This window comes from Nerophis ophidion, linkage group LG27 (genome assembly GCF_033978795.1).
Source record: "Nerophis ophidion isolate RoL-2023_Sa linkage group LG27, RoL_Noph_v1.0, whole genome shotgun sequence".
NCBI classification, from domain to species: Eukaryota; Metazoa; Chordata; class Actinopteri; order Syngnathiformes; family Syngnathidae; genus Nerophis; species Nerophis ophidion.
Window position 1 is genome coordinate 36,454,745 of NC_084637.1, and position 15,311 is coordinate 36,470,055.

A 15,311-nucleotide genomic window follows, 5' to 3' on the forward strand; every position below is an offset into this window, starting at 1 on the left:
TTATAGCACATGATATCACACATAAGTAAACACTGCACGGTAGATTTTATCGCGCACGATATCACACGTGAGAAAACACGCGGAAAGACTGCTTGTATCGCACATGATATCACACACAAGTAAACACTCTACAGGACTGCTTGCTTCGCACATGATATCACACTTGAGTCAACACTCTGCACAATCGATTTCATCACACATGATAACACATGAGGAAAAACACTCTACATGTCTGCTTGTATCGCACATGATATCACACACAAGTAAAAACTCTACAGGACTGCTTGCTTCGCACATAATATCACACTTGAGTCAACACAATGCACAATCGATTTTATCACACATGATAACACATGAGGAAAACACTCTACAGGACTGCTTGTATCGCACATGATATCCCACATGAGTAAACACTCTACAGGACTGCTTGTATCGCACATGATATCACACATGAGTAAACACTCTACAGGACTGCTTGTATCGCACATGATATCACACATGAGTAAACACTCTACAGGACTGCTTGCTTCGCACATGATATCACACTCGAGTCAACACTCTGCACGATAGATTTTATCGTGCATGATATCACACATGACTAAACACGCGGAAGCACGGTTTGTATCGCACATGATATCACACTCAAGTTTGCAACTCTTGCTACTCTGCATGATTGATTTTATCGCACATGATAACACATGAGGAAAAACACTCTACAGAACTGCTTGTATCGCACATGATATCACACACAACTAAACACTCTACAGGATTGCTTGCTTCGCACATGATATCACACTTGAGTCAACACTCTGCACAATAGATTTTATCACACATGATAACACGAGGAAAAACACTCTACAGGACTGCTTGTATCGCACATGATATCACACATGAGTAAACACTCTACAGGACTGCTTGTATCGCACATGATATCACACATGAGTAAACACTCTACAGGACTGCTTGCTTCGCACACGATTTCACACTTGAGTCAACACTCTGCACAATCGATTTCATCACACATGATAACACATGAGGAAAAACAGTCTACAGGTCTGCTTGTATCGCACATGATATCACACACAAGTAAACACTCTACAGGACTGCTTGCTTCGCACATGATATCACACATGAGTAAACACTCTACAGGACTGCTTACTTCGCACATGATATCACACTTGAGTCAACACTCTGCACAATAGATTTTATCACACATGATAACACGAGGAAAAACACTCTACAGGACTGCTTGTATCGCACATGATATCACACATGAGTAAACACTCTACAGGACTGCTTGCTTCGCACACGATTTCACACTTGAGTCAACACTCCGCACAATCGATTTCATCACACATGATAACACATGAGGAAAAACAGTCTACAGGTCTGCTTGTATCGCACATGATATCACACACAAGTAAACACTCTACAGGACTGCTTGCTTCGCACATGATATCACACATGAGTAAACACTCTACAGGACTGCTTGCTTCACACATGATATCACACTTAAGTCAACACTCTGCACAATCGATTTTATCACACATGATAACACATGAGGAAAACACTCTACAGGACTGCTTGTATCGCACATGATATCACACATGAGTAAACACTCTACAGAACTGCTTATATAGCACATGATATCACACATAAGTAAACACTGCACGATAGATTTTATCGCGCACGATATCACACGTGAGAAAACACGCGGAAGGACTGCTTGTATCGCACATGATATCACACAGGCTAAAAATAACTTTTGCACACTACAATCTGGTTTATGAGCACAGAGTTTCCATGTGTTTTGAAATAAAAACTGCAAAGTCATCATAAACCACATGTGCTGATGTCCACATTCTCTGTCTATTTGCGTCTCATCGACATCCTAGCGCGAGGACGCCAATGATGATGACGTCACTCGATGTCCGTGCGTGACGTCGCGCGGCCGCCGCGCTGGCCAGAGGGGACGTGGAGGAGAAAAGGGCGGCACTGTGGTTTCTGGGAAGCGCCACGTTGCAAATGTTCCCCCGGCAGCAGGACGAGCACACCTGAAATAAAACGCAGACTTTCACCGCGCGTGAGCCAGAGCGAGGTGGCGGCGTCCCGCACGTACCTGGCGGCCAACGTCGTGGTCGTCAGCACAGCCCGTCAACAGACACGCCTCCGGGGGGACACACCGCTTGGTCACGGAGATGCTGTTGCCATGGCGATCCATCACGTGCGTGGTGTAACAGTACCTGCTGTCTGAAAGACAGTCCATGAGCGACTTTCCAGGACTTCAGATACGCCGTCAAAAAAAGTCGGTAGATTTTTACGGTAAAAAAACAAACAAACTGGCAAATCCTTCGGCAGAATTTCACCGTAAATATAAAAGTGGTACAATTTTTACGCAAATGCACTGTAAGAAAAAACATCAATTTTACAGTAAAAACTGGCTGCTCAGTTGCCAGAATTTTACTGTACACATAACAGTGGTACGGTTTTTCCATTTACAGTAATGCATTATAAAAGCTACAACCGGAGATTTTACTGTACACATAACAGTGGTACGGTTTTTCCATTTACAGTAATGCACTATAAAAGCTACAACCGGAGATTTTACTGTACACATAACAGTGGTACGGTTTTTCCATTTACAGTAATGCACTATAAAAGCTACAACCGGAGATTTTACTGTAAAAAAAAAAAAAAAGAATGTTAATTCAGTCTCCAGAATGTTGCCTAAAAAATACTGGCACTATTTTTCAATTTACGGTAATGCACTGTAAAAAATAAATAAAAATGTTTTAAGTAAAAAAGTGCAGCTGTTATGGTAAAAAAAAAACTGGCAGCTCAAGGTCCAGAACTTTACCGTAAAGATAACAGTGGTATCGTTTTTCCATTTACAGTAATGCACTATATGTCAGGCTTGTCCCTGACAGTTTGGTCTTTTGTCTTAGTCTTTCCTCCGCATTTGTCTTTGTTTTCTGTCTTTAGTTCCTGTCAGCACTCTTATTTTAGTTCTGTTTCCTGTTTGTCTCCCTGAGTGCTGTGTCCCCTCAACTGTGGCTGGTTGGCACCTGGCCACACCTGGTGTCAATCAGCCAGTCACTATTTGAACCTCTTTGGTCCTACAGTCAGATGCTAGATTATTGTCGTGTCGATGTCACTTAGCTTTGTCTACTTCTGTTCACTCTGCTCATGCCATAGTTTCGTCGTGTCACAGTAAGTGTTTTTGTTCTTAGCCAAGTTTGTTATCCGCCTCGTGCGCGCCTTTTGTTGGTACCCTTTTGGTTTGTTCTTGTTTTAGTGTTTAATTAAATCATGTTTTCTTACGCAATGCCTGCCTCCTCCTCTGCATCTTGGAGTTTGTCACCAACAAACTCTGACACTATAAAAGCTACAACCGAAGATTTTACGGTAAAAAAAATATATATCTGTCAATTTAGTCGCCAGAATTTTGTCTAAAAAAATACTGGCACTGTTTTTTAATTCACGGTAATGCACTGTAAAAAAATAAATATATTTTAAATAAAAAAATGCAGGTGTTATGGTAAAAAAAAAACTGGCAGCTCAAGGTCCAGAACTTTAACGTAAAGATAACAGTGGTATCGTTTTTCCATTTACAGTAATGCACTATATGTCAGGCTTGTTCCTGACGGTTTGGTCTTTGTCTTAGTTTTTCCTCTGCATTTGTCTTTGTTTTCTGTCTTTAGTTCCTGTCAGCACTCTTATTTTAGTTCTGTTTCCTGTTTGTCTCCCTGAGTGCTGTGTCCCCTCAGCTGTGGCTGGTTGGCACCTGGCCACACCTGGTGTCAATCAGCCAGTCACTATTTGAACCTGCTTTGTCCTCCAGTCAGATGCTAGATTATTGTCGTGTCGATGTCACTTAGCTTTGTCTACTTCTGTTCACTCTGGTCATGCCATAGTTTCGTCGTATCACAGTAAGTGTTTTTGTTCTTAGCCAAGTTTGTTATCCGCCTCGTGCGCGCCTTTTGTTGGTACCCTTTTGGTTTGTTCTTGTTTTAGTGTTTAATTAAATCATGTTTTCTTAAGCAATGCCTGCCTCCTTCCCTGCATCTTGGAGTTTGTCACCAAGAAACTCTGACACTATAAAAGCTACAACCGAAGATTTTACGGTAAAAAAAAAAATATAACTGTCAATTTAGTCGCCAGAATTTTGTCTAAAAAAATACTGGCACTGTTTTTCAATTAACAGTAATGCACTGTAAAAAAAATGTTTTAAATAAAAAAGTTTAGGTGTTATGGTAAAAAAAACTGACAGCTCAAGTTCCAGAATTTTACCATAAAGATAACACTGGTATGGTTTTTCCATTTACAGTTATGCACTAAAAAAGCTACAACCGGAGCTTTTACTGTAAAAAAATATATATAACTGTCAATTAAGTCGCCAGAATTTTGTCTAAAGAAAAATACTGGCACTGTTTTTCAATTTACGGTAATGCACTGTAAAAAATAATGTTTTAAATAAAAAAGTGTAGGTGTTATGGTAAAAAAAAACTGACAGCTCAAGTTCCAGAATTTTACCATAAAGATAACACTGGTACGTTTTTTCCATTTACAGTAATGCACTGTAAAAACAACAGCCAGAGATTTTACTGTAAAAACAAAATTCAACTTTCAATTCAGTCGCCAGAATTTTGCCTGAAAAAAATACTGGCACTGTTTTTCAATTTACAGTACTGCACTTTAAAAAAATGGTTTGAATAAAAAAGTGTAGGTGTCATGGTAAAAAAAAAACATGGTAGCTCAAGTTCCAGAACTTTACCATAAATAACAGTAGCACCGTTTTTCCATTTACAGTTATGCACTGTAAAATCAACACGGAAAAACTCCACAGCAAAAACAGGCAATTCAGTGGCCAGAATTTTACCTAAAAATTGTCACGCCCGTGGGATCATGTTTTGTTTTTGTCATGTTTGGTTTTATTTTTTGGACACATGTTTCCTGCTTTTGCACTTCCTTGTTTGCTTTGTTTCCATGCCAACTAATTAATTTTCACCTTGCCCTCATGTCAAGCCCCTGTCCTCAGTTCTCACACCTGTTTGTAATTATCATAGCTATTATTTAAACCGGAAGTTGCCAGGAAGTCAGCCTGGCGACTTTCTGTCAGGCTTGGACTATGACTTGGATTGTTTCTCCTTCGCAAAGGAAAATTGGCACGAGCCAGGCGAGAATGTAAATACATTTTTATTTATTAAACACTCTAACTAACAAAAAGGGAAAAAATGGCGCACACAATGGCAGAGAACAAACTTGACTACTGAAAATAAAAATGACTAGCACAAAGGCATGACTATGAACGAAATAATCAAAAGACATTAACTGTGGGCGGCGTGGCGCAGTGGGAGAGTGGCCGTGTGCAACCCGAGGGGCCCTGGTTCAAATCCCACCTAGAACCAACCTCGTCACATCCGTTGTGTCCTGAGCAAGACACTTCACCCTTGCTCCTGATGGGTGCTGGTTGGCGCCTTGCATGGCAGCTTCCGCCATCAGTGTGTGAATGTGTGTGTGAAAGGGTAAATGTGGAAGTAGTGTCAAAGCGCTTTGAGTACCTTGAAGGTAGAAAAGCGCTATACAAGTACAACCCATTTATCATTTATTTATTTAACTGTGGCATAACACAAACCCAAAACTTACGTGGCATGGACAGAAATAATAAACAACATGGCAAAAAAAAGTTGAGGAATATGTAAAGTCGCCAGATTGACTTCCTGGCCACGTCCGGTTTAAATAATAGCTATGATGATTACAAACAGGTGTGAGAACTGAGGACAGGGGCGTGACATGAGGGCAAGGTGAAAATTAATGAGTTGGCATGGAAAGAAGGCAAACAAGGAAGTGCAAAAGCAGGAAACAAGTGTCCAAAAAATAAAAACAAACATGACAAAAACAAAATATGATCCCATGGGCGTGACAAAAATAATAGTGGCATAATTTTTCAATTTACGATATTGCACTGTAAAAAACTGGCTACTCAGTTCCAAAACTTTACTGTAAAAATAAAAGTGTTACCGTTTTTACATTTACGGTATTGCACTGTAAAAAAAAAAAAGTTCCTAGATTTTTACGATCAGAGACTGGAAGCTCAGTTGCCAGAATTTTAACGTAAAAAATAACAGTGCTAGTTTTTCTATTTACAGTATATGCAGCTAAGTCGCCTGAATTTAGCTGTAAAAATATATTGGTACTGTTCTTACATTTACAGTAATGCACTGTAAAAACCACAACCAGGGATTTTACCATAAAAAAATAAAACGGACAATTCAGTTCCCAGTATTTTGCTTAAAAAAATACTGGCACTGTTTTTCAATTTACAGTAAAGCACTGTACTATCTATCCACTGGTGCTTACAAAGCTGTCTTTGATCTTATCAAGCAAAAGCCTTGTAAATCTCAACTGTGTGCGATGAAATGCACCGTAGAGGTGTCGGTTTCTCAGATCTGGACAGCCACGGGAAGGGCCTTATCAGGACGCAAAGTCTACGAGCGAAGAGGGGGCAAACCTGACACAGCTCCAAGCACCTTTTGTTTTAACGCTTTATGACTGCATAATGAGACCATTCCCTTTATAGGCAGCTGCAGCTATGTAATCAGGGAATGCCCAAATAAATGGTGAGGCGTGGAACTTTTTCCTCTGAGCTTGTATGAGGGTGCAGTTTCCACACGCTCTCCTCTTGAGCTAAATTGAATCTTCTCTCTGTTTGATTCTTTGCCTCACGTCCTGTTTAATAGATAGTTCGGTGTTGGAACCTGACAGAAATGTTAGCAGATTTTACGGTTAAAAACTGTCTGCTCCATCGCAATAATTTTGCTGTAAAAATACAATGGTACTGTTTTTACATTTACATGAAAAGAAATGCAGCTCAGTCAGCAGAACTTTCATGTCAAAATAACAGTGGCACCATTTTTTCATTTACTGGAAAAAAATATATATATAGATTTTATGGTTAAAAAAAAACAGTGGTTTGGTTTTCCATTCACAGGAATTCCCCGTAAAAACAAGACTGCTGACGGTGCATGATGGGATGGTACCTTGTGGACAATACACGTCCGGTGCCCAGCGGTTACACTCGTAGTTATCTGCAGCATCTTGACATGTGAAGCACTTGAATCCTCCAGGATGAGGTGTTGCTATGGAAACCAGAGACAATAGGAGACAATAATTGATTTTTAAGGTTATACATACATACATACATACATACATACATACATATATATATATATATATATATATATATATATATATGTATATGTATGTATATATGTATAAACATATATATACATATATATATATGTATATATACATGTATAATTATTGACATTATTGACAATTATTTAAAATTTACAAAATTTGCTTAAAAGTTACCATAAAGCATTAGCATGCTAACGCTAGCATTATGACATAGGAAAAGTTTGCATATTTCTAAGATGGCACTAAGTATCGAAATCCATGATTTTTAGATATATGCAAATAGAATTTGAAGAAATGTTAGCATGCTAACGTTAGCATGCTAACATAGGAAAAGTTGGCATACTTCTAAGATGGCACCAATTAAAAAACTTAATGATTTTCAGGTTTAAAATGTACAAACTTAGCTCAAAAGTTACCGTAAAGCATTAGCATGCTAACGCTAGCATTATGACATAGGAAAAGTTAGTATATTTCTAAGATGGCACTAAGTATCAAAATCCATGATTTTTTGATTCATCCATCCATCCATTTTCCTACCGCTTCCAATGAATATAATTTGTAAACATTTTTTTTTTTAACTTGCAAATCATTTTTTTTAAATTGAGGAACATTTGATTTTTTTCTTGTGAAACTTTTTTTTTTTTTACTTGCGAATTGTATTTTTAATTGAAGAAAATTGTGTTCATACTTGAAAATCGTTTTTTTTTTTATTTCCAGAAAGTTGTTTTGATTGAAAAAAATCTGTTTTTTACTTGTAAATCGTTTTTGTAATTGAAGAAAATTGTTTTTATTATAGTGAATTGTTTTTAGAGAATAATTATTTTATTTGCAAATTGTCTTTTTCTTACTTACGAATCCTGATGATTGAGGGAACCCCGCATGAAACAGTTCTGTAGAGATGAAGTAGTCTTGTGATTTTTTTCCCAAACCTACATATATTATATCGCGCTCTACCACGGTATCGAGCACTATATATATATATATATACATATATGTATGTATATATATATATATATATATATATATATACTTACTTGAAGGGTGCAGGTGAATGATGTCCTTCATGCTGAAATCCCGCATCTGCACCATTTGCAGCCGGTCCGCGAGGTTGCTCATCAGCAGGATCTGGGCCAGGGTCGGCCAGAACTCCATCACTGACCCCAAATATCTGCATGCACTTTGAAATGTTGCCAAGGGAACACTGAGAAAGGGAGAAGAAAATTCAATCCTTTTTTGGAAAATAAATAAACGAGGCTGAGGGCGGTCTAATGGGACAGGCTTCAGTCCAAATGCTGGATTTTCGCCTGGCACACGTGTTTGACTTGCCTGCATTCAATAGTGTTACATTAGTTTGGGACATTAAAAAGTGCAGCTTTTGAAAAAATGGTCTTTCTGTCCACAGTCTTTCTATATGAAATGTATTTTTCTAATGATATTACTCAGATTGCATTACTTCTAATGGGAAAAAATAGCTTCGGTTTTGGTGCGATCTGTTCTTCGTCTGACCTTTTGGAACAGATTACGAACAAAAACTGGAGTGCCGCAGTAGTTTAATGTACGCTTTTATGGAGTTTAATTACTGCCAAAACTCTACAAACACACAAAAATGTTTTTGCTCACGCTCAACGATTCATAAGTAAAACATTTTTTTAAATCAAAAAACAATTCGCAAGTAAAAAAAAACACAAAACTTTTTTTCTTCATTTTAAAAATATGAGGTGGCGACTTGTCCAGGGTGTACACCATCTTCCGCCCGATTGTAGCTGAGATAGGCGCCAGCGCCCCCCGTGACCACAAAAGGGAATAAGCGGTAAAAAATGGATGGATGGAGGGATAAAAAATATATTTCGTGTGAGTAAAAGAACTATACGTAAGTAATAAAAAGTAATAAAAACGATTTGCAAGTAAAAACTTTTTTTTTCTATTGAAAAAAATATTCGCAAGTTAAACATTTTTTCAATTCAAGTAAAAAAAAGTTTTCTATAAACAATAAAACATTCTCAGATAAATTACAAAATTGTATTAAAAATAATTCGTAAGTAAAAAAAGACAATTTGCAATTAAAATAATTATTCTCTAAAAACAATTCACTATAATAAAAACAATTTTCTTCAATTACAAAAACGATTTACAAGTAAAAAACTGATTTTCTTCAATCAAAACAACTTTCTGGAAGTAAAAAAAAAACGATTTTCAAGTATGAACACAATTTTCTCCAATTAAAAATATAATTCGCAAGTAAAAAAAAAAGTTTCACAAGAAAAAAACCAAATGTTCCTCAATTTAAAAAAATGATTTGCAAGTTAAAAAAAACATGTTTACAAATTATATTCATTGGGACAAGCGGTAGAAAATGGATGGATGAATCTAAAAATCATGGATTTTGATACTTGGTGCCATTTTAGAAATAAGCTAACTTTTCCTATGTCATAATGCTAGCGTTAGCATGCTAATGCTTTATGGTAACTTTTGAGCTAAGTTTGTACATTTCAAACCTGAAAGTCTTTCATTTTTTTTTATTGGCGCCATCTCAGAAGTACGCCAACTATTCCTATGTTGTCATGCTACCATTACCATGCTAACATTTTATGCTAACATTTCTTCAAATTATATTCGTATATATCTAAAAATCATGGATATTGATACTTGGTGCCATCTTAGACATGTACTAACATTTCATATATGGTTAGCATGCTAATGTCGTATGCTAGCTTTTTTAGCTAATGTATGTTTAAACCCAAAAATCATAGATTTTGATACTTGACGCCATCTTAGAAGTATGTTTAGCATGCTAAAAATTTTATGCAAGCATATTTGTTATTTTTTATTAATATAAACCTAAAATTCATGGGTTTTGACCCTTTTCTCCCCTTTTTCCTATAATAACAAGCTTTGATTGATTGATTGATTGATTGATTGATACTTTTATTAGTAGATTGCACAGTTCACTACATATTCCGTACAAATGACCACTAAATGGTAACACCCGAATAAGTTTTTCAACTAGTTTAAGTCGGGGTCCACGTTAATCAATTCATGGTAGCTAATGTTAGGGTTTTATTCTAGCTTTTTAGCTTCAAACAACCCTGGACCAGAGGTACACACACCGATAGCAGAAGGGATCAGTTCTGAGAAAAACAAATCAAGGGCCTTCTTCACTTGAACCGCCATGCTTTAACTCTTGAGTAGACTTTTCTATTGCAGACTCCAGTTGCACAATGTAGACTAACGAGGCAGGACTCCGAGTGATCCATTGGCTAAGCTCCTCCGAGTGCCGGCGCTACCGTTAATCACATAAAGACATGCCGAGGACTCAAAGGAAAAGTTGAGATTTAACTCTACAACTTTGAAGTGTCTGACCAAAGCCTGGAGTTAAAAAACAACAACAACCCGAGGGCAAGCAGAGTCCCGCTTAAAAGGAATTTGAATGAGGGTCTGGTTCTCCTGCAGAATGTGCAGCTTGGGAGTGTAAAAGTTGAAATGTTGCGCGTCTGAAGTCCCACCAACTATTGTAGCAGCTTAGTTGTGTCAACTTGACGCACGGCGAGGGATTAACTTCTGCTCTTGTACGACTGCACATATACTCTGGAGCTAATATCATGAACAATATGCAAACATGACGTGTTGCGCAACCTATAGCGTCTCATCACTGCTCATAACTGTGTGTAAATAATTAAAAGATCCCTCATCTGCATGCAGCCGATCTTTGCTGCTCCCGAACTGAATAATTAAGGAGGCTATTTATAGGGTTGACGTTGGAAAAACAGCAAGCCCTATTCCAACTTGTCAACTCAAATAGCCTTTAAACGCTGACTTCGGCACGCCGTAGTTGGAGGCGATGAAAATCGCACAAAACATCACGAACTGCTTGTTATTTTTTAATAATCTTTGTAACAATTTGCTCGTCGTAAATCAGCGGCACGCCTCCAGCTAAACAGGACTTACCGGGGGAAGAAGCCAAGAGAGACCACTGAACTGCTCGCAGACAGGAACCAAAGTGCTGAGAGTGTGCGGCTCAAACAGGAAGGGGGATGAAAAAAAAAAAAAAAAAAGGGGGTGCAAAGAATCACCGTGACGTCACCGTGACGATGGCCACTAATCTTCATTGAACCTTATAAAAAGAACATCATGCATATTTGATGAATTAGAAATGTCAAAACATGTATCTGTTGTAAAATAGTTATAATTAGTGAATTTATATAATCCATCCATCCATTTTCTACCGCTTGTTCCTTTTGGGGTCGCGTGTGGGGGTGCTGGAGCCTATCTCGGCTGCATTCGGGTGGAAGGCGGGGTACACCCTTGGACAAGTCGCCACCTCATCGCAGGGCCAACACAGATAGTGTCAGAGTCAAACACTGATGACATCTATTAATCAGACAAGCAAAGAACCATGCAGGTTAGTGCCATGATTGGGTATAAAAACAGCTTCCCAAAAAATGCTCACTCTTTCACAAGAAAGGATGGGGTGAGGTACACCCCTTTGTCCACAACTGCGTGAGCAAATAGTCAAAGAGTTTAAGAACAACGTTTCTCAAAGTGCAATTGCAAGAAATTTAGGGATTTCAACATCCACGGTCCATAATATCATCAAAAGGTTCAGAGAATTTAGAGAAATCACTCCACGTAAGCGGCATGGCCGGAAACCAACATTGAAAGACCGTGACCTTCAATCCCTCAGACGGCACTGTATCAAAAACCGACATCAATCTCTAAAGGATATCACCACATGGGCTCAGGAACACTTCAGAAAACCACTGTCATTAAATACAGTTGGTCGCTACATCTGTAAGTGCAAGTAAAACTCTACTATGCAAAGCGAAAGCCATTAATCAACAACATCCAGAAACGCCGCCGGCTTCTCTGGGCCCGAGATCATCTAAAATGGACTGATGCAAAGTGGAAAAATGTTCTGTGGTCTGACGAGTGCACATTTGAAATTGTTTTTGGAAATATTCGACATCGTGTCATCCGGACCAAAGGGGCAGAGAACCATCTAAACTGTTATCGACGCAAAGTTCAAAAGCCAGCATGTGTGATGGTATGGGGGTGCATTAGTGCCCAAGGCATGAGTAACTTACACATCTGTGAAGGCACTATTAATGCTGAAAGGTACATACAGGTTTTGGAACAACATATGCTGCCATTTAAGCGCCATCTTCAGCCAAGCCACATTCAGCGCGTGTTACAACAGCGTGGCTTCGTAAAAAAAGAGTCCGGGTACTTTCCTGGCCAGCCTGCAGTCCAGACCTGTCTCCCATCTAAAATATGTGGCGCATTATGAAGCGTAAAATACGACAGCGGAGACCCCGGACTGTTGAACGACTGAAGCTCCACAAAAAACAAGAATGGGAAAGAATTCCACTTTTTAAGCTTCAACAATTCGTTTCCTCGGTTCCCAAACGTTTATTGAGTGTTGTTAAAAGAAAAGGTGGGTGAACATGCCCTTTCCCAACTACTTTGGCACATGTTGCAGCCATGAAATTCTAAGTTAATTATTATTTGCAAAAAAAAAACAAAGTTTATGAGTTTGAACATCAAATATCTTGTCTTTGTAGTGCATTCAATTGAATATGGGTTGAAAAGGATTTGCAAATCACTATTCCGCCCTGGGATGAGGTGGCGACTTGTCCAGGGTGTACCCCGCCTTCCGCCCGATTGTAGCTGAGATAGGCGCCAGCGCCCCCCGCGACCCCGAAAGGGAATAAGCGGTAGAAAATGGATGGAAATGGAAATCACTATTCCGTTTATATTTACATCTAACACAATTTCCCAACTCATATGGAAACGGGGTTTATAAATAAAGCAGTAATTAGATCAAATATTGATTACGGTTGCATTGAACCCCCGTCCGTCCTCAATCAGCTAAGAAGCACTTCGGGTTTGCACAGGGGCGTTCAGAACTACTTCTAGTCAAGCTTGTTTGGTAGAAAGCTGGGGGGTCTTTAATCCACCCTCCTCCCTTATAGCAACTATAAGGGAGGGGGAAACACTTCATGCACTCAAGAAGGAGCAGAGCAGTGGAGCTAGGACTCTGTGATTTGCAGTTGGTCACCTGGTCCTCCTTGGATCCTGTCGGAGTCCGATGTGGATTGTTCAATATAGGAATGGATGCAGGTGATCCTGTAGTAGTAAAACAATGTTTTTCGAGAACAAATGATCAGATTACATTAATATATACACAGACGGTTCCATAAATATGATTAATGGAAGGGCAGTAATAGGGGTGAGCATCCCACAGTTGCAAATACGGCATGGTTTCAAACAAACTATCAGTATTTACAGGAGAGCTTGTGGCTATTTTATGGACGCTTGGATGGGCGGAGGAGGTTAAGCCACTGATTCAGCAGAGGTATTGATGGGTGGGAAGAGTGTGGCAATATGATTAATGGAAGGGCAGTAATAGGGGTGAGCATCCCACAGTTGCAAATACGGCATGGTTTCAAACAAACTATCAGTATTTACAGGAGAGCTTGTGGCTATTTTATGGACGCTTGGATGGGCGGAGGAGGTTAAGCCACTGATTCAGCAGAGGTATTGATGGGTGGGAAGAGTGTGGCAAGAAACGACTTAATTAGTGAAGCAACGGTAATGCTGGGAAGAATGCAGGGATTGGGGTGCCAACACACGTGGGAGAACAGGGAAATGAGGAGGCTGACCAGAGAGCAAAAACGGCATCAAACAAAAATTGAATAGGAATAAAAGTACTATGGAAAGGTGGAGTGGAAATGCATAATACAAGAAGAAACAGACAGAATGTGGCAAAAAGAGTGGGAAGTGGGGAGTAAGAAGGTGTTATTTTTCATTACAATCCAACATAAAACACTCTCAAAGTTTAAAAGTGGGAATTAGGGACACTGTGATGTATACAAGACTGAGGCCGGGGCACTGTGTACTAATTTAAGGATTGGAAATGATTGGTAAGCGCACTGATGGGAAATTGCTGATTGCCCTGAGATCGGTAGGTTGGGAGTTCAAACCCCGGCCGAGTCATACCAAAGACTATAAAAATGGGACCCACTACCTCCCTATATATATATATATATATATATATATATTTATATATGTATATATATATTTATATATGTATGTGTGTATGTATGTATGTATGTATATATATATAATATGTATGTATATATATGTATGTATATGTATATATGTATGTATAAATATATGTATGTATATATATATATATGTGTATATTTTTATACATATATATACATAGTGATTTAGGGCTATATAAGTAAACATTGATTGATTGATATATATATATATACATATATATGTATAAATATATATATATATATATATATATATATATATATATATATATATATATATATATATATATATATATATATATATATACATATTTGTCTTGACTGGATTATCCAGAGAATAGTACTGGACATTAGCACATCCGACACGTACGTAGGATTAACCGAAGGAGCGTTTAAAACCAGATGGAATAATCACAAGGCTTCCTTTAGAAATCAGACCTTGCGGAATTCTACAAAACTCAGCAAGCACATATGGAACCTCAAAGACAATAATGTTGACTATTCAATAACATGGCAAATTCTTGCATCGAGCACACCTTACAACAGTGGTAATAAAAGATGCAACCTATGCTTGAAAGAGAAACTGTTTATTATATATCATCGAGACCTGTCATCCCTCAACAAGCGCAGTGAAATCATTTCAACACGCCGCCACAGATGGAAACACCTCCTAGGTAACACATGAGCCAATCACCACGCTCCTACGCCTGCCTGTACCCACCCACTCAGTGCCCTATACAAACCATTGTACGTGAATGCTTCCATTAAAATCTCCTGATGATTGAGGGAACCCCTCATGAAACGGTTCTGTAGAGATGAAGTAGTCTTGTGATTTTTCCCACACATACATACATGTATATATATATATATATATATATATATATATATATATATATATATAATATATATATATATATATATATATATATATATATATTATATATATATATATATATATATATATATATATATATATATATATATATATATATATATATATATATATATATATATATATATATATATATATATATAATCCAGCCAAGCCAA

General features: G+C 38.1%; 1 protein-coding gene across 1 annotated transcript; it reads right to left on the minus strand.

The window, feature by feature from the left end:
- Nucleotides 1–1,648: 1,648 nt before the first annotated feature.
- LOC133544383 (ly6/PLAUR domain-containing protein 6-like) lies at nt 1,649–11,209 on the minus strand. Its single transcript, XM_061889634.1, has 5 exons — nt 11,146–11,209; nt 8,235–8,401; nt 7,041–7,139; nt 2,120–2,250; nt 1,649–2,054 (listed from the first exon to the last, which is right to left on the minus strand). The coding sequence occupies exons 2-5, from the start codon at nt 8,350–8,352 to the stop codon at nt 1,881–1,883; spliced, it is 522 nt and encodes a 173-aa protein (XP_061745618.1). The 5' UTR covers nt 8,353–8,401; nt 11,146–11,209; the 3' UTR covers nt 1,649–1,880.
- Between the last annotated feature and the right edge of the window lie 4,102 nt (nt 11,210–15,311).

Excerpts from the sequence above, each read along its gene's own strand:
- LOC133544383 (XM_061889634.1), bottom strand. The coding sequence starts at position 8,352 with ATGGAGTTCTGGCCGACCCTGGCCCAGATCCTGCTGATGAGCAACCTC. Across the intron at positions 7,140-8,234 it reads CATTCACCTGCACCCTTCAA|CAACACCTCATCCTGGAGGA; the intron begins GTAAGTATATAT and ends TGGTTTCCATAG. Across the intron at positions 2,251-7,040 it reads GGACGTGTATTGTCCACAAG|ACAGCAGGTACTGTTACACC; the intron begins GTACCATCCCAT and ends ACTGTCTTTCAG.